Below are 25,265 nucleotides of genomic sequence, written 5' to 3' on the forward strand. Positions count from 1 at the left end.
GTGCACACGTCTGAATATTCATTCTCAGTTTGACCAGGAGCATTGATATAGTACACAGGGATTACGCACATAAATTTACACTCCCACACAAAACGGTGGAAATAACTACATCTTCTCTGAGGCATCGATGCATATTTATCAAGGCGTAGACGCCCTTGGCCACATACTAGTTCCATTGTAGTGGGATGGGAGTGAGCTGACTATCTGGTGCAGAGGGATCGCCCTGAGCCTCAGCCTGCTCTGCCTGTTATTATGATGAAAAAGAGTGCGTCAGACTTCAGCAACAGGCCACTGAAGGGTCAGCGGGGATTTGACGTGTGTGGCCGTACTCCTCTTATCACCTGTACACTCTCAACTGCCTTCATTGGACCAAAAACCCGGCTCGTTTAGAGATAATACATATTAAATCCATCAGTGAATCACCACGCAGGATAATATGGTATGTACAGACAGAAAGAGTGGGTGCAACAAGAAGATATGCTTCTGTCTGCACATTTGCAGCATGTTCTTTGAAAATCTCTCCTTCAGTAGAAGGTCACGGTTTACATTAGGGACCGACTCTCCTGCCGCAGTCCATATTAAGGACGTTATTAGAGGCCTTTGGGTGCAGGTCTGCCTTCGCGCCTGTTGAATGCTATATGGTAAACAGGAAGATAGCTTCCTCATTACCTCCTGCAGACAGACAGCTCACAGCAGCACGAATCGCATGCATGCCATACAGAATAATTAAGGGTCATTGAACAAGATTTTATTATTTAGTTTAAGTTTAAACAGCCAGAAAACAAAAAGCTTCCCCACATAAGTCCATCTCCAATTGCTCAGTAACTTCCATACTTAAGAGTGTTATGTCCTTGACGATATCAAACACACACAACGCTTTGCCTGAGCAAAGACGTGTGTGTGTGGGGGGGGGGGCCCTGCTCTGTGTAATATCTAAGGCTCTCTCACAGAACCCTGGCAGATCATAGTGAATTATGTTCAGTGAATAATTAGCGACTAACCTGTTAGGGCATCGGCTGAACGTTGTTGGGAGTCACTAATGAATAGTCTCATAATCTCTTCCTAGGCTAGATTAGAAGGACGTCATTAACATCAACTCATCTGCCTGGACATCTGACGCATGAAAGGAGACCCATCCAGCCAGTAATCATCCAGTTGGTTTGCTTTTATGCAGGGCTCTATCAAAGCCTACTTTCATCTATAACGTGAGACTTCCTGAGGAGGTGATGGAGGCTTCACTCTGCAGCGACACGGGGCTTGGTCTGGCATGTTATGTGAATGTTTTTGTTATTGTCAGTTTCAATTATATTCCTGCCTGAAAGGCCTCATGGAAAATGTTTTCTAATGTGTCTGGTCCCAGAGGAAGATCCAAAGAGCTGCACTGTCATTCTGTCCCGCAGACAATGAACACAATACCGAAGTGTTAGAATCACTGTTGTGTTTAATATATTTAAGGCTTCGGCTTCACCGACGCATATTATACAGTTGTATTCACCTGAATACGATAATTCAATTCAATAATCAATATCTGTCAACTAGGAAATCCCCAATAATTTTGTTGATTGCTCTCATGGGTTACACAGATTTAACTTTTTTTAGTATAAAATTTTAAATGGATTAAAATGAAATTACAAGAATAGTTCTAACTTCCAGAATAAAAAAAAAAAAGTTTATCAAAATACAGAGCCGCCATTAAAAGGCTGAAAGAAATACACACATCCTGTAAATCCAGTATTGCTAATAGTCAACTCGTGACCCCGTGTCAAGGTTTATGCTAGCATTTCGTGCAAAGAGCGATTTCTACCCTCTCAGATGGCCTAATGTGAACATATATACAGTTAATTATATATATTTAAAGGAATCGTTTCAGATTTTAGGGAATGTGGCTATTTGACGTGATTGAAATCAATCTAATTTCTGCCTAAATGCCCAGCAGCCAGTTAGCTTAGCCAGCACCAAGATTGGAAACAGCTAACTAGGCCCTGTTCAAGGGTAATAAATCAGCGCATCAGCACCTCTAAAGCTCACTAATTAACATCTTATATGTTGTTTGTTTCTTCCAACAACCAAAGTACAAAGTGCAAAAACTACAGTTCGCCATTTTACAGGGGTTATGTGCGTGACTATTTGACTGAACCATTAACTTCTTTGGGTCTCTGCTAGTTTCCTGGCAACTGCTCAGAGCCAACAAATAGTACGGCACATAAAACAGTGAATTGTCACTTCTATTCTTAGGTTTTTATCCAGATCAAACAAGCAAGCGTTACCATGTTAATTAGTGAGCTTTAGAAGTGGTGGTATTTAGATTGTGTTACCTATGAACAGATCCAGGCTAGCTACTTCTTAACTTGCAGCTTTTATGCTAAGCTAAACTAACTGGATGCTGAGTGCAGCTTCATTGTTTCCATAGTGATGTCAGTCTCATTCTGCAAAGAGAGGTTCTGGCTCCTTTAAATACAAGGTAAGGTGAAGGAGAGATATGAGAATGGTATCATTATCAATGTTAATGCTTGACAAGAGCGAATAAACATACATCTCAAAATATTCCAGTAATATGTTCTTCTAAATACGTTTCATTAGAGAGATAACACATAAATGGTCTTGTACAGTATTTGCGGTCATCTCACCCAGCGCACATCAGAACAACAGAATCTGGAAACTTTGGAGACAAACATTTATTAATCTGTCTGCATTGTACCCACAGACCAGAATACCAGGACACCTGACACTTAGAGATACAATAGAATATCCTAACAAAATGTGCATATCACAGCATAGCAGCCCTCAGAAAATGAGGACTTACTTGCATTTACAGGTAACCTTCAGGAGGAAGTCAACATATATATATATATATCACACAATCCAAAAAAACCCACAAATTACTTTTCATTAGAAGAGGCCTGTCAACCAAGGCTAAATAATATGACTGAATGATATGTTCCCAGAGGAGGCTTTCAAGTAGTCGCCTCTAAATGTGGCTCCAAATGTGGTGAAAACCATTCATGATTTATATTCGAGTTACTTCTTGTTATTCTCGGTGTTATATTTACATGAATGTAACTGCGTGTGAGACTGTGCAGCTGTTTTATGAGTCCAAACATCCACATTATGTTGTGATTTGTCTAGAAGACTTGATTATCTGCCAGATTTTGATAGTTTTAAGAACATGCATTGGAAACATGTATCAAACACACACTAGTATCATGGGCAATGTGCTTTAAGACTGAATTCCACTGAAGTATCTGCTTTATGAAAGTGTTACACAAACAAACAGAGCAAAACAATCTTTGTTATTCTGGATTATAACAGTGATCACTCAATCGCAGAGAAAACTGCTATGTGTAGACAAACTTAAAGTAAACAAGCTAAATAAAGATTCAATTTATTTGTAAAATAATTTAAAAAATTAAATCAATACAAATTTTGTGTCAAAATCAAGGCATATGTAAGTCATTACGTGTACTCTCATCTGTTTCCAGTGCAATGGAAGATGTCAATAAACCTGATGTCAAAAATGAGGAGAAGCGGGGGGGCAACCATGTTGACTAACAGATGTCTTACCCACACGTATGTGATATACAAGGTCTCTTATGCTTGGCTTCAGCTGAGGCAACTGGCATAGAAGCTCCATCTCTGGACACCAGCCAGTGCTCAACACACTTGCTCCCTGTTCTGCTGCTCCTCCTCCTTCACTTTGGCGAGCAGTGGCCTTTATTCACATGAGACGGAGGAGGGACAGTCACATGGGTGGAGGCTTGGCTGGAGTGGGAGTGGGTAGTAGACCACCAACCCCTCCCCACCTTGCCAGTACCACACAAACCAGGGATTCCAGCGTAGGCCATCTGCGAGGGATGAAGAGACATTGAGGTGGCAGCTTCTCTCAACAGGAGCAGTTCCCACAGCCCTTCACACTGTTGAGTATCTCCTCCTGCAATTTTTTCCTCTCCTCCTCCTTCTGGGACAGCCGCTCAGCCGGCAGCTCGGGCGAGCTCTTGCTGTTGTTCAGGATTTTGCTGTTCTGGGTGTTCCACAGGTCTGCATATAAGCTGCCCGGGGTACTGAGGAGGGTGTGGTGGTTGCCTCGCTCCGCCACTTTACCCTGGCAGAGAAAAGGAGAGTAAAGGAAAAAAAGAAACATAAATTAGCAAAGAAAAAACGTTTGCAGTTAAAATGCGGCCGTGCACACAGAGTCCTATAGTTAGAATCTCTTCATGACCAAACAACACTGACCACACTCTCTGCAGAGAGTCAGCTCCCCCCTAGAATCCCTGCCGCCTCCCCAACAACTGTTGCATTCCTCTCTCAAAAACACAGACTCGCAGACACACACTCATCCACACACGCAAAACACACATACCTCCCACACAGTCAAACACAAATGAAGGCACCCCCTTCCCCCCACCTCCCATGAGCATGCAGATGAGCACGTGATTGCTTCCGCTCGTTATTTTAATGAGCACCCCAGGCAGTCCTCTGCTGGTGACACCAGCAAACGCCATGGCGACATCACACGCAAACATGCCTCCTCGCCACGACCCTGTGATCCTTACCATCTGATTCTGGAAACATGGAACGACACATGCTCGCTCGCCGCAGTTCAAAGAAACTTCCCTTCCCATTTTATTCTATCTATCTGACTCAAGCACTGGTGGAAAATGTCACTTCACCTGTTATATTTCATTTTAACTCTTACTTCTCAGATAATAACTGACTTTACTCGGTCTCCTTATGTGCTTTATAGCATTTCCAAGCCCACTCCATTATGTACTGCAGCATTTTTGTCATCAGTTGGATATTTCTCTGAAGTACTATATTGGGACAATGCACCACAAAGATTCACATTTGCACATTTCTTTGTCTCCATGGCATCTTCAGCCTGACTCAAAGACCACTGACCAAAAACTGTATAGACAAACCATTTGTATGGAAATCGCTGAAAGACACATTTAGTCCTGGATGAGGCCTCATCAGTGTCTGGGAAACTGGCCCATACATTATTAGTCACAGAGACAAACAAGACACGCCATCTGACCAAAACAGCCAGTCGAGTCTGACTGCTTTAATGAGCCCTTATGGAGAAAATAATACATTCACTTCAACTAACAGTGACCCGTTGTTGTTGAAGTTAATGAGAAAAGCTAAACAAGGCATGTTTTCATCATGTACGTTAAAGAAAAGGTAACAGAAAATAAATGAGTGGCAAAAACAGAGACTACTTGCTAAATTCTTGCTGCTGGAAGTAGCACCGAGGGTCATGCAGAGTGCAGGTCATCATCTCTTCCTTCATGCAAAGTCGTCTAATTGGACTAGCAATTAACACAGCTCCTGTTTATACTCGGAAACTCTGAACCATCATATCATTTACTTCTATGAAACTGACTTTACAACTGGAAATGTTAATCAGGGAAGGTAAGAGATCAAGTAAAGTAAGAGCATGAGTTCTTACCTCATTGAGCACTATAATCTCGTCTGCGTCAACGATTGTCGACAGCCTGTGAGCGATGAACACCGATGTCCTGTCCTTCACCATCTCTTTCATTGAAGTCAGGATGTTCTGAAAGCACATGACGACAAATATCATTATCATTCCTGTAATCCAAAAGAAAACAGTTCCCCTAGGATAGCAATAATAATGCTAGTCTGCAAAAATAAGAAGAAAAAGAAGTGCATGAATGACAGAATATATATGAAATATACTGCCGAACGTTGATTTAAGGAAGAAGCTAAGTCAACTCAGTGTTCCTCTGCAACATGGACCTTCATATGCTTTCTTTCCAGTGTTTACATATGATAATTTAAAAACACTATTGTGATGAAAAGTGATGGGAATTCTAAATTACCAATCAAATCTTTTGTCCCACTCTCTTTCCTGAAGTTCAGAGAGGAAGAGCTGAACTTTCTCATTAAATGTAACATTTACAAAGACTGTGGGGTTTAAGCTGAGCTGTGAGAAAACAGTGGCAGGTGGCAAGGGAGAACATGGAGGTGGTGTGTGTGTGTAGAGGGGGCTGTATGTCACAGCAGGTATGTGACGCAGAAGTGAGGTAAATTATTGTGAACCTTCAGCAGGTGACCGAGTGGGTGTTTGTTCTGCTAAATGTGTATGCAGACACATGTGCGTTCTGCAGAGAGCGAGAATTAGTGGACACGTTATGTACGCATGTCTGTGTTTGGTCTTAGTGCCCCCGTCAGACCCACCTCTTCTGTGATAGAGTCGAGTGAAGATGTTGCTTCATCATACAGGAGGATGGGGGGATTCTTTAATATTGCGCGGGCAATCGCGACACGTTGCTTCTCCCCTCCTGAAACAAAACAACAGATGTCATAAATAAAAGCAAAAAGGTTTGAAGTATGGAGATACAGCAGGTCTCTGTCTGGCCCTTCTCATCAGATAATTACCTCAAACGGAGGGCCAGCACTCTGACAATAACAATGCTACAGGCTTCAGACTGTTACAACAGACTTTCATTTAATTGTGAAGAAAAATCAGCAGGACACAAAGATTTCTCCCACTGCGTCTGACTCGGACTTTATTACATATGAGCTGTGTGTGGCCTCTTGAAAGCAAGCGCCGTTCAGCAGATATAAATATCACCGGCAGAGGAGAACCGTAATGAAGGAAGTTAGGACCCTCGCAGCCCTGACTACCCCCCTCCCGTGGGCCCCCCCTCCGTTCACAAACTCACTGGCAGCTGTCACGTACAGCAGCAGCGAAATTAATGAGAAGTTAGTCATGTCTTTATTTTGTCCATTCTCTCACTCACACACTCACTCCTCATAAAGAAATCTGTGCTGCCAGTAATTGCGTCTTGAATGTTGAGTGAAAGTGCTCACACACTGTGTATACGTGGGCTAAATGAGTTGCAGAGTGATGCTAGGAGCCAAATACTACAGAGTCTGCTATCGCTGCAGATCAAATGAGAATTAGTTTTAACTGTTAGGCAACATGCCATTAAACGAGTGCATACAAAAAAACTGAAGAAAATGTTAATCACATAGAAAGAAAATCATCACACTACCACTAGATGAAGTCCCATCACGAATAAAAGGCATAAAATAAGGTCAAATCTAATTAGTACGTTAATTTCATTCATTGTACACTTTTAAACGACATCATCTCATCAATAATAGTTTAAACACTATGTCATATTTATGCAAACCTATTAGGATCATTTATGGATGTGAAAACATAAATCCTCCCTCCCTCCTAATATAGAAACTACCATTCCTAATATATAACTTAGTTTGCAGACATAGAATATTCAAGATGATGTGTGGACAATTAAGACTCTTATATGGTTTTATTCTTCCTAGCAGCTGTATACAGTAGGAACTGTCAAGAGTGCAAGCTGTGCCTTCAGTTGTTTAGCTGTATAAAACTGACACATCAAAACATTTTTTACAAAATGATTCACGATTAATAATACTGTGATGATATTCAGGGTAGGACTATTTCTGTTTTTATTAGATACTGAGTGGGTCACAAAAAAAGGTCATGATGTAATTAAGTTTGACAACTAAAATAGTCTGTTAAATTCTGAAAATGTTTTCTCATTTTAACACAAAAAAGTGATACCAGAAAAACAAATTAATCTACAGCTACTTTGATAAAGGATTAAACGTAAAAGTCTTTTTAAAGCCAGAAAGCCAAACATTCACTGGAGGTGGCTTTTTAGAGTTAATATTTGCTGTTTGGTATTTCTCTTATGATGATAAAATGGTTTGACTTTGGACTAAAAACACAAAAAACACAGTTTTGTTAAACTTCTGAAATTTTATAGAAGAATCTGCAGATAAAACCAACGACAAGAACAACCAATAATACAAATTATCCAATAATCTAAATTCCAGTCTCTTATCTGCGACTCTATCAATATACTTCCCTGCACCAGAAATAAAATAACCGCTAGTTACTGAGATAATTTTTTTGTTTGTTTGTTTTAATTTTAGGATACCATCCAGAGAAATACATAAAACACACATCCCTTTCACTTGCTTGTGCAGAGAGATCATGTTAAAACATAATGGCAGCAAACCTGACAGCTTGAGGCCCCGCTCCCCAACTTGGGTGTCATAGCCATGGGGCATCCTCAGGATAGCATCATGGATGCCTGCTAGACGTGCCACTTGGTACACCTCCTCTGGTGTAGCGTTGATGTTCCCGTACTGCAGGTTGTAGAAGATGGTGTTGTGGAACAGAACAGCATCCTGACAACAACACAGTTAGAGAAGAAAATGAGGCTTCAGAGAATGTTTTTATTGCAGTTGAGACAGTAACTGAGGACTGCAGATACAAAGACAAGGGTAGGAGGGAGAAAGAGAAAGAACGCAAATGACAAAATACTGTTCATGTACCATCTGTTCAGATCAGCTTCTGAGCTCACTGCAATGAAAACCTAACTGAATTCAGCTTATTTCTAAGGCTGTAACTGTTAATGTTACATTGTTCTATGCTGCCCCCTTGTTGTATATAATTACCAATAATAACTTTACTATATACATCACCTTTTGTACTAGAAACATACATATACACATACATATCTAGACAAATGCACTTGTTCTTGAAGGAGAAAAAGCTCTAAATAAGAAAGGGGAATATTACGTGGTGTTGATAAATTTAAGTTTTAACTGTTTGTCTTTATGGTACTGTCACAGACCTGCGGTACGACACCCAAAGCTTTCCTCAGGCTGTCAAGGCTGACGTCTCGGGTATTCTGCCCCGCTATGTAGATGTTTCCCCCGCTGAGGTTCATAGAAGCGAAACAGCAGCCGCACAATAGTGCTCTTCCTGCAAACCAGACGTGAAACCAATCATCAGCATCATTCTGTTTGTGAGCTGCACCCCCACAGTCTGTTGATGATATCTGATGATAAGACTAGCTACACATACAGATGAGACAACATGCTGCTGGCTAAAGGTTTGACAGTCAGTGTTCTACTGTAAAAGTTGACCTACCCTGACCCACTGCCACCGACTATTGCCACCTTCTTCCCAGCAGGCACTTCGAAGGACACTCCGTTTAAGACTTTCTGGCCCTCCAGATATTCAAAATACACGTCCTCAAAGCGGATGGTGGCCTCCTGTGGTGTAATGGCTAATGGCGGTGCGAAGTCCCTCTCCTACAGTAAACCATTGAAAGGGTTGAGACAGACGAAACGGAAACAAGGGAGACAGATAGAGAACACCCACTGGCAGAGAAGGCTTGGCATGATGCAATGCTACTCCAACACCTTGTAAAAAAGGTTAATGCTAGAAAACATAGCTTACCACATACTGTGTTAAGCAGAGACATTCACAACAAATTCAGGAGGTTGTTTCAAAAGACAGTCAGAACCTTCACATGCTGTCCTTCATGGTGACTGAAGGTGACGGGAGGATCAATAGGCGTGAAAACTTTCTGTACGTACTGAGCCCAGCCATAGTGCTGAGATGCAGCCAAGGTCAGCAGTGAATAAAGAGCTGTCCTTAACCAGAGAGTAAAAGCTTGTCCTGTTTCATGTCTACACTACCTAATAGCAACATAATCACCCACAATCCACCTCAGCCAATTAAAACAAATAACTCACAGTCCATTAGTATAGACAGATGATAATTTCACACCCCACAACATGGAAAAGAGCCAAAATAATTTATTTTTTATTTTGTGGAAGAGTTTCAAGTAAGGGGGAGTTGTAAATTATTTTACATCTACATAATAGGCCAATGTGTTCTACAAAAAAAGCATCCAGACAGTAATGGGCTGCTGGGGAGTGCCATTCCACTGGGAATCACAATGGAGAGGAGTATTACTGATGAGTGAAAAATAACAGGACAGATTCATGTCTCCTACTGTAATTACAGGCTGGAGACGAGAATGGCATTCATATTGTTAGGCAGCATGCGCACATTTGCACTTAAGTGTGCTCTTCTGACGCAAGATGGGCTGACGCGTTAAAAAGAGAGAGAGAGAGAGAGAAAAAAAAAAGAAAACGATAAATGCGATAATATGTCTCAGAGAAACAACTAAAAGCTGTTAGACTGAAGAAAGACCAGGTTTACATGTTTAACATTCAATTAGGCTATTTTTAATTGTTCATTAACAAACCATATGACTTTGTATTTCAGTGTGTTTTTAAGGTGGAATTATAGACACTTTAACAGTAACATCTGCCCCCATATAAAGGAAAGTAGGCAGCTGTGTCTCAGGAAGTTGAGCAAGCCATTTGATACCCATTTCTGCCTGTCTACATGATGAAGTGCTCTTGGGCAAGAAATTGAACTGCAAGATGCTCCCAGTGGTCAGGTCCGTGCCTTTCTGCTCTGCCACCATTGAGGTGTGTGTGAGAATTGGTGAATAAGAGGCAAATTGTAAAGCCTTTTGTCCATTAAGGTAGAAAAGAGATGTATAAGAAATTTTGATAGATGTGAAATTATTAATCAATGAATAGATTGGTCCACTGACATTAATTAATTAGCTTTTACTTTGATAATACATTTTTATCAAAATAAATAAGCAACAAAGCAAAAGTTAATTTCTCAGGAAAAATGTCAGGTGTGTTGGTTCTACATTGTGGACAGAAAATTAATATTGAATGAATCAGGTAATTTGAACCTTGGGCTAAGGGATATTACAGTGGCATTTCATATTGATTAACCAATTACATGAAAAAAATTTTAATATAATTTATCAATCCTGTAAATAATCCTTGGTTAGAGCTGAACAGGTTGAAAGGGGTGATGACGAAAGTAGTGCTGCAGACAAAAAATAAGTAAAAATACTACTGACACAAAGGCAAATATGAACCACAGGCAGTCCAACACCTCAAAACAGAACATTTGAACAGTTTCACTCTTCCACATCTTGATTGTGATCATTCACTTGCTGTTTAGAGAAGCTATCAGTGATTGAGAAGGTGATTGGCACTAAAAATCACAGGCAAACCGACAACAACAAAAAATATGTCCCCATAGTAGGGGTGATCCTTTTTTATTAGATCACTAGTGAAAAACAATACTACACAACTCAAAATATCTTTTTTGAAATTTGAAATTACACTGCCCGTCCTGGATTTAACTAAGCAAATAGGAAAGAGCCTCCCATTGGATAATTACTGAACGGATGATTATGTTTCAGCTGGCAACAAGTTATTTAACACTAACTGATGCTGTGAGTAGCTTCTAATTTCTTAAACAACCATTTCAGAAGACACATCCTGTGGTTGGGAAAAGATATAAATTTGTTTCAGAAGGGATAAATTATTAGCATGCATCAAGCAAAGAAAAGGAGATTGATGAAACTACTAAAACTGGGTTAAGAACTGTCCAATGGAAGAAGGTCATGTGGTCTGATGAGTCCAGGTTTTTTCTGTTCCAGAGTGACGACGCATCAGGATAAGAAGAGAGGCAGGTGAAGTTCTGCACCCATCATGCCTAGTGTCATCACACCATACAAGCCTGTGGGGGTAGTGCTATGATCTGGGGTTGCTGCAGTTGGTCAGGTCCAGGTTCAGCAACGTTATGTGTTCAAAGAATGAGGGCAGCTGACTACCTGAATATACTGAATGACCAGGTTATTATATCAATAGATTTTCTTTCCTCCTTGATGGCACAAGCATAGTCCAAGATGACAATGCCAGGATTTATCTGGCTCAAATTGTGAAAGAGTGGTTCAGGGAGCATGACACATTTTTACACATGGACTGTCAACCACAGAGTCCAGACCTCCAGAACTATCAACCATACTTCAAAGGTTCCTACTAAATTGTCTGTCCCCTTCCTACTACCTAAAAGTCAATTTCTAATGTTTTTGAGGAAGAAACAAACAAACAAAAAAACATTTTTGTGATTTACTGCCACAGTATGGAGAAGAGAATGTCATGTTGACAAGTTACCTTGATCTTGGTGTCGACGCTGAGCAGGGTAAAAAGAGTGTTCATGTCTATTAGGGCCTGTCTGGTCTCTCTGTACACTGTACCCAGGAAGTTCAGAGGGAGGGAGAGCTGGAAGAGAAGGCCGTTCACCATCACCAGGTCTCCCACGGTCATTGTACCTTCACGACAGCCATAGAACAACTTAAGAGAAATGCAAATCACATCCAAAAACTATCCTGCTCTATTGTATCATGTATATATCTTTGAATACAAGATATAAAAAAGTGCCACTCAAACCATTTCTCCTTTCAAGTTGGGAAAGCAGACAAAGCATGTTACAGTCTGAATCTATCTCCACCCTCTGTGATTTCATTTTCTGCATCAAGGCTACTTTATTTCCTATTCATGCCTTTTTTCATGCTTGCTGTGCTTTGTTCTCATTTACTTTCTATTATCCAGTTCAGTCAGGGTTTTACTTGTTATTTTCATCTGTCCATTTGATTTTGTTTTGCTGTGTTTTTTTTAAGCTTTCATATTTCAAAATGCACAATTTTCTCCATTGTGCTATGGACACAGATCGTGAGCATAAAGACGTAAATTCAGGTCACGTCATGTATTTTGCACACTTACACTTGGATTCTGTCAATTTTTTCATGGCTTAGTGAACGCATGTTTTTCCAAAAACTGGAAAATACTCAAGACCTTACCACACATATACACACCACCCAAGACCCCTCACTCACCTGCTGCAATGCCCTTGCTGGCCAGCAACATGATGGCAGTTAGGCCAACACTGAAAATGGCACTCTGGCCAAAGTTGAGCATGGCAAGCGTGGACGTGGTTTTTAAAGAGGATGACTCATAGATCTTCAGGTATCCATCATACCTTTCAGCTTCATACTTCTCATTGTTGAAGTACTGCAACCGACAAGAGAGACAGAGAAGGGAGCACAGGGCACAGAGACAGCAAGAGGATTCACAAAAGGAAAGAAAATGTAAGTTGAGAGAGAAAGAGGGAGAAATATAAAATATGGTTAAGGTTAAAGGTTAAGGTAACATGGAGAGTAGTGTTAGGCAGGTAGACACTTTAGTGCAGACTGCCTCAAGGCTACATTTGTTCTCAGTGACCGTTCTGGGCGTTGTCTGGGTCTCAGTTGGCCTCTAAAGCACTTTTTCATGTCTCAGTGTCTTCATCTCCTCCCCACTGATCTTAAAGGACATGCAGGGTGATATAACAAAATCCAGAGTCTGCTTTGCTGAGCAGGCTATGAATCTGAAGCCTTGGCAGAGGACAGTGGTAGTGCCATAACAACAATTTAGAAATTATTAGGCAGTTAAGACTGAAAGAAAAAGAATTGCTGCAGAGTATTTATCACTGGAGCTGTCGTCAGCCTCTGTATTTCGTCTGTAGCAGCGTACACAGACACCTACCAACAGAGCACAGATAGCTCTCTTAAGTGTTACGCCACACAAGCAGCACTAATTTTGATTAAGACATACAGCTATCATTTAGAAAAAAAGGCCTAATGAATCAGCCACAAGCACACTACAGCATAATCATAACAACGACCCTCCTCAACTCTGATGCCAATTACCTAATATTGCTGTTTGTTTAGTTTGCACTACTGTTTCTCTGCTCCGGTTAAGTGGGCGATTTGCTTCTCTAGCTAACGGCAGTGGTGCTGTGCTGTTACTGACTTGCCATTGATTTGCATATAGGGAAATGCAGGGAATCGGCATGAGAGAGAGAGAAAAGTAGCACATGGAGGACAAACCAAAGCAGTGCAAAGCACCGCGTTCAGGTTCTCATCCAACCCTTTGTGAAAGTGGAACGGATTTCTGAGTGGGTGGAGATCTAATTACATATGCACACTAACAGCTCAGAGTGATGCTAAATCCGGCCGCATTGACATAGATGACACAAAATAACACAGAACAAAACATTAAGAAAAACAGGATGCAAAATAATACAGCAAAGAAAATAACATGGGTACCAAAATATATCTGGAACAGCCAACAAAGCAGCCAGTACTGGATGGTGATTATGTTCATATGCGCACTGTGTGTAAGGAGGTTACCTAGAAAAGGGCTTAAAACAGCAAAAGATGAAGATTTAGGATAATCATGCGAAAGAGAAAAAGTAAAAAGCAATGTTTATATTCACATCATAACAGTCAGGTGTTTGTGAGAGTACATACACCCATAAATCATCCTGGTCCTCGGGAGACATTTCTATTTAAAATAGAGCCTCCAGTTGCAGACACTTTCAGTCAAAAACTAATAATTGAGACACAATTTGGGTCATTGACTAAACCAAGGAAATAGTCCTGAGTGTTTGGTGATAAATCTCTCATTGTTTGCAGCAACTAGAATGACATTTACAAAAAGGGGTGGACAATTTGACACAGAGAGAAGAAGAGCAAGACAAAGAATTAGAGCAAATAAGACTGATAATTAAATCCAAGCAAGGTAAAATTCTGTGTATGTGTGTATGACTGAGTCAACTCAGAGCTGAAGAGATTAGTCAATTACCTGAGCAACACAGAAATTATTTATTGGCAATAAATTTGATACATTATTTAGGAATATATCCTTACATCTTTCTTCTCTGCTGTGATTATTATTGCTTTTCTTTTTCTTATGCGATAATAACGTTTATATCTTGAGGTTCTCGTGTAAGTTGACAAAATGAACGATTTGAAGACGTCACTGTGGCCTTTAGAAATTGTGATGGATGTTTACTTGTGGCAAAAAGTCAATTCAGCATCACATCTGTACACACAACTGTGAACTCCAATGTCTGGATGTGAGACGTTGTACTGTGGTTAACCCAACACTACATTGATGCCCAGGCAATTTTGAATAATACTGCAGAACTGGCATTGATCCAGTTTACCATTTCAAATAGGAACTCACTGTATTGGAAAAAAATCAATGACCACACTGCCACGCTGGGCGTGGGCTACATACGATATGCAACTGCTCTGTGGTAACTACACATAATATGACCATCATCAAGTAACCCAATAAAAAAAAAACTCTAACAGAGAGATTAGTTTAAAATTTACTTTAAAATTTATCTTGTACTTGTTTTGACACAGCGATTATGTGATTATGTGAAAGTGTTGAGAGTCAGAGAAAGAGATTGAGAGAGAGCTTTTCTTTGATTAAAAAGCAAATTGTGACAGTGGCAATCAAGCCAGTGAAAGACTATTATCACGGACGAGTAAATATTTGTTCACGTCAATGTGCCTGGCTTAAGTGAAAGAAGAAAAAGACTAGAAAGGAAGGGTTGATGAAGAGAAGTGGGTGGGGCTGTGAAGAGTTAAAAAGAGGGATTGTACGGGAGATGTGTGTATGCGTGTGGTGGGTTGGATCTCACCTTAACAGTCTCATAGTTAAGAAGGGAGTCAATAGCTGCATTGCCTGCTTCGTTGTCTGCTTTGTTCATTTCAATCCGGAAACGAGTCCTGTGTGCAGAGAGATATGCACAATGATGTAAGCACTTTTTCAAGTACGCATTTCTACCTACAAGTGAGGATTTTTCCTGGGCGCACACACACACACACACACACACACACACACACACACACACACACACACACACACACACACACACACACACAGATAAACAGATCTATTTACTGAATCTTTGACAAGTAATAACAAATTTGAGCATTATACCAGCTGAGTGAACTACACACAGACACAGAATGAGTCCAAACATCCTCAATGTTACCTCCACTGAGTGACGAGAATGGTGAAAGCAGTGTATGCTGATAGAGTGCCCAAGGCCACTGCTGCAAACTGTCCACCACACTTGTAATACTGCAGAAGAGAAAAGCAGTCAAGACAAAGCATCTTTTATAAGCTGTGACTCAGTTTTCTTATTAAAAAAAAAAAAATCAACTGACCACGTTAGTTCACCAGGCCCCATTGTTGGCATCACAAGGTATTTTGACATCACACAGTTTTTGACCATTCCACTATGAAATTGAGTGTTACAAATGAAGGGGAAACTAAAGAAGGTGATAGTGCTAATGCTTTAGCTATTTGGGCAATGATGTCTGCCCTCATTACAGCAAGCTGACATTATAGTTCTGAGTGGAATAATAGCACAAAGCTATAGACAAGCCTTTCTGTGGTGGCCAAGGAGGGGGCATCTGTTCAGGGCATACTCTGCAGGAGGACATTAAGCTGCTACAAAGCTTTGGGATTCATCACTGACACTAATGGGCTCTGTGTTGCCACCAAAAGTTCATGGGGATTCATATTCCATTTAGAATGTAAATGAGACAATATCCCTGAAATTAATTTCCGGACAATCTGCTGTGAAGAGTGTCAAGGTGATAAAAGATCCTGAGCTAACATTAAGGATTGAAACGGGAACCGCAACAAGAAATCAGAGCCAGAAAATTGTAAGCAGGGTTTCTGATAGTATCCTACAATAACTTAATGACCAAAGCTAATGACTACTCATCTGTGTCTCATTCCCACACAGAAACTCACCAAAATGGCACTAACGAGGCCCATCTCGAAGACTGTGGGTCCTAGATTGAAAATGAGTGCACTGAGGACGAAGGAGATGCCCCGTGTGCCGCGGTCGATGGCCTTGGACAGCGCTCCTGTCTGGCGGCTGAGATGAAAACTCAGATCCAGATTGTGCAAGTGAAGGAAGACATTCTTGGCGATGCGTCGAATGGAGCTCTGGGCCACCTTGCCGAACACAGTGTTCCTCAGCTCGTTGAAGAGGGCTGCACAAGCCCGAGAAACACCATCTGGGATAGCGGAGGAGAACGAGAGTTTAGCACACCTGCTGTGAAAAGCAGGGAGGTTCACAAAGCAGGGCTGGAAGCAAGAATATATCCTCATACTAAACCCTTTGCACTGAAATAAAGCAGCAATAAATGAATCTGCACCATCCTTTTTCTAACCTGTACAGTGTAATGCAGTTTAATAAGGCAGTTGAGACTAGACAGGGTTGAGGCTCAACAACTGCTCTAAAGTAAACGCTTGTAAAAAGTGGAGTGGCATCGTTGTATTCACATAATCTGTGGTCTGCAAGCCCTGCAGTGCAACAGCAGCAGCCTCTGTAATTACAGAGCAGGATGCTGTCTGAAACCTCAATACTATGGCAGGCCAGCATACTGCAGCCTGTGGGAAGGGAGGGTCTCTGAATGTACACAGGTGTGTTGTGTTTGAGTGTGTGACAGGAAATAGAATACACATGAGAATACTAGAAGAGGGAAAGGAGCTTATAATATAAATGTTGTGTTAAAATGTGGCTATTAGTTGTCAGTCAACCAACTTAATTTCACTACTGTCTGAGTCTAGACTTTCTCTGGCTGATCTGGAGGAAGATGGATAGATGCAAGCAACACAGCCCTTCTTTATGGTAGAGTTGTGGTTCAATAAAATCACACATTTTATTCCAAGAAAGTCAGTTATTAGATTCCTTACACTTGTCGTAAACTGTTATACAAGCAGATGGCTAGCATGACTGTCATATTAATATTAGTCTGTGTTTGAATGACACGTGGCCTTCCTGTGGAGATTTCACCGAGTTGTGTGAACATCACTCGTCTGCTGAGACCATAGTCAGGGTAATAATCGCTCTGTCTGCCAGTCTTCATGGGGCTGTAATGTGGCGTTAAATAGGAATGCTCATCTAATGAATAATGTGTCCATATCTGACAAGGTAGGATGAGCACTGTGCAACCTTTTCAGACAAATTACGGCTGTCACCACAGGCTCCAAGTACTGGGCCCTCGGCATTGCAAAGAGAGAATAAAAAAAAAATACAATTCCTTTCTTTAAGAGCATCCCTTTCATTCTTCCTCGTCATCCTAATTCATCCTGTCTGGAGTCCTGTTCATGTGCTCCAATTACTCACCGGGGAGCATTAGTGTGCAAGACCTAAGTGAGCTCATTAAAATAAGTGGCTACAGGGCTAAGTGTACATTGCATCCTAGCTGATCTAACTTGGGCCCCAGAGTGACTTGCAGTAGGAGTAAGGTTTACAATATTTATTTATTTATTTATTTTTGCTTTTCATCAGCAGCTCAGTGGAAAAAAATACTCTAATCAACAAGGAACTTCACATTCACGCTACATCTCACCCCTAACCCCTCTCGTATTCACAGGGCCCATTTGAACAAAGAGGAGAAAAAAGAGGAGGCGCTCTCAAGGGATGAAGTGAAAGAAACATCCCTGGCCTAGATGTAATACTAAAAGATACCCAACTATTTTCAAAGCATATTAACAATTTCTTCCCCTCTGCTTTAGAAGTGTATCCAGCTATGTTTGCCTTGGGAGCACACAGGTATCATACTGAAAAGTCGTCAGTGCTCATGAGAGGGCCATGTAGATTAACAGAAGTGAACTCCGACGCAGAGCGGAGCACATAATGTAAATAATGTGAGGGAGAGGCAGAGGTTGCGGAGCAGCATTGATATGAATGTGTTGGGAAAGGTCAGCCTGTAGATAATAGGCAGTCCCACAGTCCCCTCTGATGAGCGCGGCACCTGCCAGTGCAATACAAGTCAGGGACTCACAGCCAATCAGCACAGCCGTTGCCATGGTAGCCACAGTGCTTGGCGCGTCATTCAGGTTCAGCATGTGTCCTGACATCTGGTTAAGCTCGTCCACTGCATACTTAAACATGAAGGGCACCATCACATTGGTGATCTGGGAAGGCAAAGAGGGAGGGAAGGAAGACACATTCAGAGAGGAAGCAAAAAATGGGAAATAGGTTCAAACAGCCTATTAGATAGACATATGCTCTGTGTAGTCAAGTGCCATTTTTTTAACCTGTGTAATGTGGCTCTACAGCACCTATGTATGTGCACCACATGTGCACATACATAGGGTAGAAAAATAGCTTTTCACTGTTATTGGGAAGGAGACCAAACATAACCTATTCAGGTGCAATCAAGGATATGTATGAACTCTATGCTGTGAGTGTGCAGGCCACGTGTGCATTCTTCTTAACTGGCTGTGCTGGTGCTTCCTGCTAATGGAATTGAAATGGTTATTAAGGCTAATTAAAAGCACAGGGACAGCTGTGTGACTCAGGCTAGGCGGTCCGCAGCACATTAGGACAGCCAGAGAACACAGCAGCACACAGCAAAGCATTTTCATTTGAAACCCATTTCATTTGAACCTCTCAACACCGAACACAGGGGAGGGCGTTTTTTTTAACTCTTCTCTTTGTTCCTTTATTTCTGTCAAATTCTGCACTGTATAATTTTAAAATAATGGCAACAACATTATTACATAAAATCAGTTAAAAAAAAAAATAAAAAAAAAATCATGTTGACCCTGCTAAGATAAAGGGACACCTAATAATTCACCATTTATACTGCAAAAGCTACATCTCCTGGGTTCTTGCTTTATACACTTGGGTATTATACTCGACAACAGAAGTCCTCTGAGACCCTCAAGCAAAAACAATATCTGCCACTTTGCTACCAAGACAACAGAACATGACACAAAAATAGCCTGAGCCTATTATCGCAGGGCCAAAACACGTCCTCAATTTTACCACTAATACATGATAAGGCTGGATGTGCTCTTTTAATCCATTAACGGCCAGCACTGGAGATTAAATCGGCAGCATGTCAATCTGTACCTGCCGATATGTCATTTCATAATAGAGATATTGTGTCAAGTACTGCAGTGGAGGCTTCAGGCTATCAAGAATTAGCTTAGGCTTATAGTGTGACACAGAGGAAGACCTTCATTTGAGGCCAACAAAAACAAAAGCTCAGTTATTAGAAATGAAAATGTCACTGATAATGTGTAGTGCAGAGGTGTGATGTACTGTAACCACATAATTATTCTGCTGATTTAAAAATTGCCTCGACACTGCTGGTGGTTTGAGTTCAAACAGACAGACTGGAGAAATTGAGGCTAACTCCAGCCAAGCAGGAAACTAGGAGGAGACAACTGAATTGCATGTGTGTTGTTCTCTCCTCCTTAGCACACACTAGAGGGAGCCATGCTAAGCAGCAGCAGGACATGCATATTTAGGAGCTGTGAATTTGTGATTGTTTTCCAGGGTGTAAATTAGAGACAAAACAAAGAAAGATGAAATCCATCATGCGCTGACTGATGCTTACAATTAATTATTTCCAAAATGGTGTGGGTTTAAAATGCATGCAATTTTTAATACAGGTTTTTTTAATCGGTTTAAATGTGAGTGGTCATCTTGTTTCAGAAAGAAGTACATACAACACGTGAATGTGGTTGGCTCTTGCTTTCACTAACACTACTACACTATACTGAGACAGTCTTACACATAGAAAACACCATTACATCATTAAATTATCACCCTTCTCAATATCAAAAAGCTGACATCAGTCATGTATAAAGAAATGGTCATTTAACAAGTTCAGCAAATAAAGAAGATGCTGTTTTTCAAGGCATTTGAAGTATACAAATCACATACACACAGCAAAATCCCTTCTAACTCTTTTATATCCTAGAAGAGCTAGAAGGGAGGGGCTGCTGTTGTGAGCTTTAGTTTGATGTGATTGAAGGAAAAATATCAAGTGGTTTGGGCCAGACAGTTTGTTTTTTTAGTGTACCGTGATCCTATCATGTTTCCCCGTCTGTTTATAGTTTAATGCTAAAAGATGACAATCAAGCCATATTTTGGCAGGATGAGAGACCTACCTGGATAAATCAGCAGAGGATTCCTGATTATTGTGTCATCCACCTTTTTAGTTTTATCAGTGCAATTATGTTTTTTGCTCCAGGTTTAATTTGTACTGTAGGTCAAAAACACAATGTGCAGCCAATTCTCAGCAGTTGATATTCAGAGCGCTTTGTCAGAGGGCAAATGTACCATACAGTGGCGCCCCCAGAAAATGTTCATATGGGGTTCTTATTTGTAGATTTTTTTTTCCTCTTTGTTTTTGAAGTTCTTCTTGTGCTTGTCTCTGTTTATTCTGCTGCTGTGAACATGGGAATTTCCCCACTGTGGGATTAATAAAATGTGAAATGTGTCTATCTGATCTTATCTTACAACAATACAATAAAATCTGAATTACATAGGGGGAGTTCACCTTAAATACTACAGTATATGAGTGTCACAACATAGAAAAGACATGGGTTTTGATTAAATAATCTGCTTTTTAAATTTAACTAACTACCCTATCATAAATATATTTCTTGGATTCTGTAACAAGCCCAACAGCTAAAAAATATACTGTAAAATCAGCGCAATATTGCAATTATAGTTGTTGATGAACCTGTCTCCATACCCATTTATGCATTAGGCGCAGATTCCCTGATCCAACATGGCAGTCGAGGTTACGCATCGGCATCAATGGACAGAATCTATGTTCAACAGCCTAGCAAGCTGCCAGTGTTAACCTGCCACCATGTTTGTAGCAGGCAGAGAGAAGTTTCTGGCAACGGAGAAGCCGGAATGGGAAATTAGAGTCAAACTTTATGAGGTGACTGAGTTAATGATTAAAGTTTACAAAATGTGGTTATTTTCAATTTGATTAAATTTATGGTTGCACTGTTTGTTCTTCTGTTTCTTCCTCTGACCTTTTGGCTTACTGCACGCCTTTTGACACATTATTGGCCCCACAGGTGGAGGTTGGAATTGTCATTCCTCATTGTGAGCGAGCGCCTCAGTCAGTTAATATTGGTGGGAACAGGGCTGTATATTTATTTTACTCATGATTTATTTGTTTACTCATGATTTAGTTATTTATTTATTAGATTTTGCATTAATGTCTTAATGGGATACTACTGTATGGTTTGTATGAAATGCCCCTTAAGGGCACCACCGGTACCATATGACTGTTCTATTATATAAGGGTGAGTCTCACCAAGCAAATATGTCTGCACTGCTGGTGGTACTGTTCAGTGAGCCTAGATCAGGTGCTTCGACAGAAGCTCTCCACATAAAAAACTCTTTTACATATAACACATATATACTCTGGAAAGTGACATAGAGTTCTGATTCGGACATTGTGCAAAGTTGTGCTTTAACACATGTTACACACAAAGGAAGATTGTTAGAGTCATTTATCCGCTCGATTTTAGAAAGGTGAGGGGGAGTCTGTGTAGAGCATACAGAAGGCAAGACATGACATAGCAGAGGTTATAGTCCAAGATTACTCTGACTTTGAACAAGGGGGCTTATGAGACAGGATTCAGGGAATCTCCAGGTGGTCTGACTCACACGTTTGTGTTCTCACATGCAGCTCACCTGGCAAATGTCATGATATGTTCAGGGTTTAAGTGCATGTCTGAAAGCAGCTTTAGATGTGGTTTGGAGATGTCAGCCTGAGAGTTCCATTTGAAAGAAGATGGCTCTTAACTTATGCAGGGAGAGAATTAGCTATTGTTACTAAGTTTTCATTTAGGGTTTCACTTAGGGTTTTTCTGTCAACATACTTTAGCTCCAGCAAGCAGGCCCAAAGAAACAGCAACACGGGTCCGTAGGTCTGGTCTGTCCTTTGGCCACACATAAGACAGCATGGCAGACAGGATCTTAGCCGAATTTACCTCCTTCAGCTGTGGAGGAGAAGCAAACAAAAATAAAGCCTTTAATTAGATTATAATGCCCATAGTTTGATTAACATGGCTGTCCTATGAGACACAAGCCAATAATAATCTACTATACTATATTGTTTATTTTCTAACTTACCCTATGTTTGCCAATATTGGCAATTCACTTGCATTTTGCATTCAGTGTGACAATCATACACATGGAACATCAAATGTCAACAGATGTCCCTTGGGAGATCTGGGAGAAGCAACGACAGCAGACTCCAGGTGGACCTGGAGATCCCACCTGACACTACAAGTCCCAGGAGACACCTGGGCTGTCATCCCAGCTGAGGTTGAGAGCCCACTGGTGCCAACATGACTATTTACCCACGCTTCACCACACACCTGCTACAGGGACTCTCTGCAGACCACAGAATATGCAGTAATTCCACTAATCCACTCAGTATAGTGATACCATGTTACAGTGCTATTACAGTGAAACTGAGCCCAACAGCTGCTTTTAATCAAATACATCAGGCTATATGCAACACTGTGAAGAGAGGATTAACGAACGGACTACTGAAAATATCTGTAACATGAGGAGATGAACAGTTAATGTATAACAAAATAAAAGTCTACAAAAGTTTGTTGTTTCCTAAACAGTTCATGTCTGACTCAGCTTTAGTAGTCTGACTATATATATACTATATATGAACACAAAACCAGTGTCCAGCATTGGGCAATTTGGTGATTAGTAAGATGTTTGACAATCTTCAGTCATCAAAAAGTCACAGGATTGAGTTAGAAGCTTTTTGTACAGTATTTAAAGAGAATATAAAATAATAAATTATGAAATATTCAAATCTATACCTACATCAATAAGTCAGCCTTGGAAACTGTACGTGATCAGTGACTTCAATGTGTCACACACCCCACAGTTTGGGGTTTGAGAATAACATGTCAATATTTTTGATATAATGAAAATTATATATTATTATTAGTTGCAGATGGAAAATTAGTTATTCTTTCAATGTAATAACCAAAGACTAAAAGGAGGATGTGTACTCACCACATTTTTTGGATCTGCACTTAAGCCTCCTCCTGCATGCCCATGCCAACATGTTCGTTTGTCTGTCACCTGTAAATGCTGTGAAAATAATATGGTTTATTGTACTGTTTCATTTTGATGTGTATTCACAACTTCTTCTCAAAAATACTTACTTTTGCTGCTTCCAATATCTGTCGACTGTTTTCGCTTCTGTTTGTACTCCATGTTGCTGATCGTAAATGTGGAGGGGAACTCAACTGAAACATATGAAATTATTTATTTGACTGATGTTTCTGATTTCTGCTGATTGTTCTTTATTTTATTATTTGGAGATACCAAAGAGCAATAACAGGGTACACAAAACAGCCACAAAAAGTAACTGCAAATTATTCCAATTAAAACAACTAAACATTTTCTTCCAGTTTAACCAAGTTACTCACAGTTCTATGTCGCCATAGTCAGAGACTAAAGGTTTAAAGTTTAAAGGTTATGTGAAGGTAATGAATAAACATATGAACAAAGAGAGCTTGGTTATAGCTGGGTTTACAGTAGTTTCTTGGTGACAGCTGTTTTTCTACTTTAAATATGTGTAAGTAATGAAATTCATTTTATTGAAAAGGCAAACGATAAAATCAGCACATGGTTAGATCTTCAATGTAAAATTATGATCACATGTCATGTCAAAGCACCCGGTTCTAAAAAAACTTTTTATAAACCAGAAAAAAAGCACAGTCATCGTTTAAACATGAAGGTTAACACGCCTACAGCGACTGAGTGCACCATGATGCAAGATATACTGTAGTGTGGGTGGTTTAAGATAAGCACACTGAGCTTAAAGATGACCTATGCTGTATCTGCAATTATACTAACACTCTTACAGCTAGTACTTATTGCTGATATTAGTGGTTCAGTGCTGTGCTACTTTTACTAGCCAGATGACCTAACACATAACGTAAACAAATAGAATAGTAAAGTAAAAACAAGGCATCAGAGAGATAGCATCTGTCATTAGAGCAATTGTACACACATTTTGTAGTTACTTATACCAGTGTTGCACAAAGTTAACCTTAGTTTCACATGTTTAAGTTAGTTTATAACACTTACAATACAATACAATACAAACTGTGGGAACTTTTATTGACTAAATAAAAGACGTCGCGTCGATTTAAACTTAATTAATAATTAATCAGTAACAGACTGTTTACACATGGTGACAGTTACATCAGCACTAACATTAGAGGGGGACAGACAGCCTTACCTAACAATTACTGACAGACTCTTCACAACCACCGACTACACACTTAGCAGGGTGAATAGTAGGACTTCTCCTTCAATAAGTTGCTTGACATGTGGTCAAATAAGTAACCAGGACGGAGCTTTAATTAAATTATTCACCGTAGTATTACCGTCACATGACATCACGATGTTACCATAGATAACGCAACTTGTTGAAACTGTAGCTAGTTAGCTAGCTTTTCAAAGCCGAGTTATTTGATAAACTGACATTATATTCACATGTCAATGAGCCTGTTGTGCACAGAAACGAGAAATGATGAGTATATGATCACATCTAACTTCCAGGGAAGTTCACTAGTTAGGAAGCCTCTCCATCTCTGCCCTTGTGTGGGAACTGTCGCACACAAAACACTGTGTCCTTTCCAAACACTGGATCCTCACTGTCCTCACTCACCAAATATGTACTTTGACGTTTACGCTCCGTCCCGTTTCCAGTGCCACCTTTATTCCATATATGATACGAGGCCGTCTGTCGAAGAAGAAGTGCCAATTTTCGCTTTTGAAAGTAAAAGCCGCATTTCAGCGGTACCAACATCGGCGCCATGTTGACGAAGGAGGA

At 40.4% G+C, this 25,265-nt stretch overlaps 1 protein-coding gene across 1 annotated transcript; it reads right to left on the reverse strand.

Moving 5' to 3' along the window:
* Positions 1-2,665: 2,665 nt before the first annotated feature.
* On the reverse strand, positions 2,666-25,250 carry abcb7 (ATP-binding cassette, sub-family B (MDR/TAP), member 7). The gene is given in 17 exon segments (XM_026358514.1): positions 2,666-4,099; positions 5,447-5,554; positions 6,199-6,302; positions 8,037-8,208; positions 8,658-8,738; positions 8,740-8,788; positions 8,957-9,120; positions 11,872-12,029; positions 12,594-12,768; positions 15,233-15,320; positions 15,590-15,678; positions 16,360-16,628; positions 18,405-18,537; positions 22,267-22,386; positions 23,432-23,509; positions 23,584-23,667; positions 25,101-25,250. Coding segments are annotated over 17 exon segments (2,241 nt in total). The 3' UTR covers positions 2,666-3,880.
* Positions 25,251-25,265: the final 15 nt, after the last annotated feature.

Source organism: Anabas testudineus, chromosome 10 (genome assembly GCF_900324465.2).
Source record: "Anabas testudineus chromosome 10, fAnaTes1.2, whole genome shotgun sequence".
Classification (NCBI taxonomy): domain Eukaryota; kingdom Metazoa; phylum Chordata; class Actinopteri; order Anabantiformes; family Anabantidae; genus Anabas; species Anabas testudineus.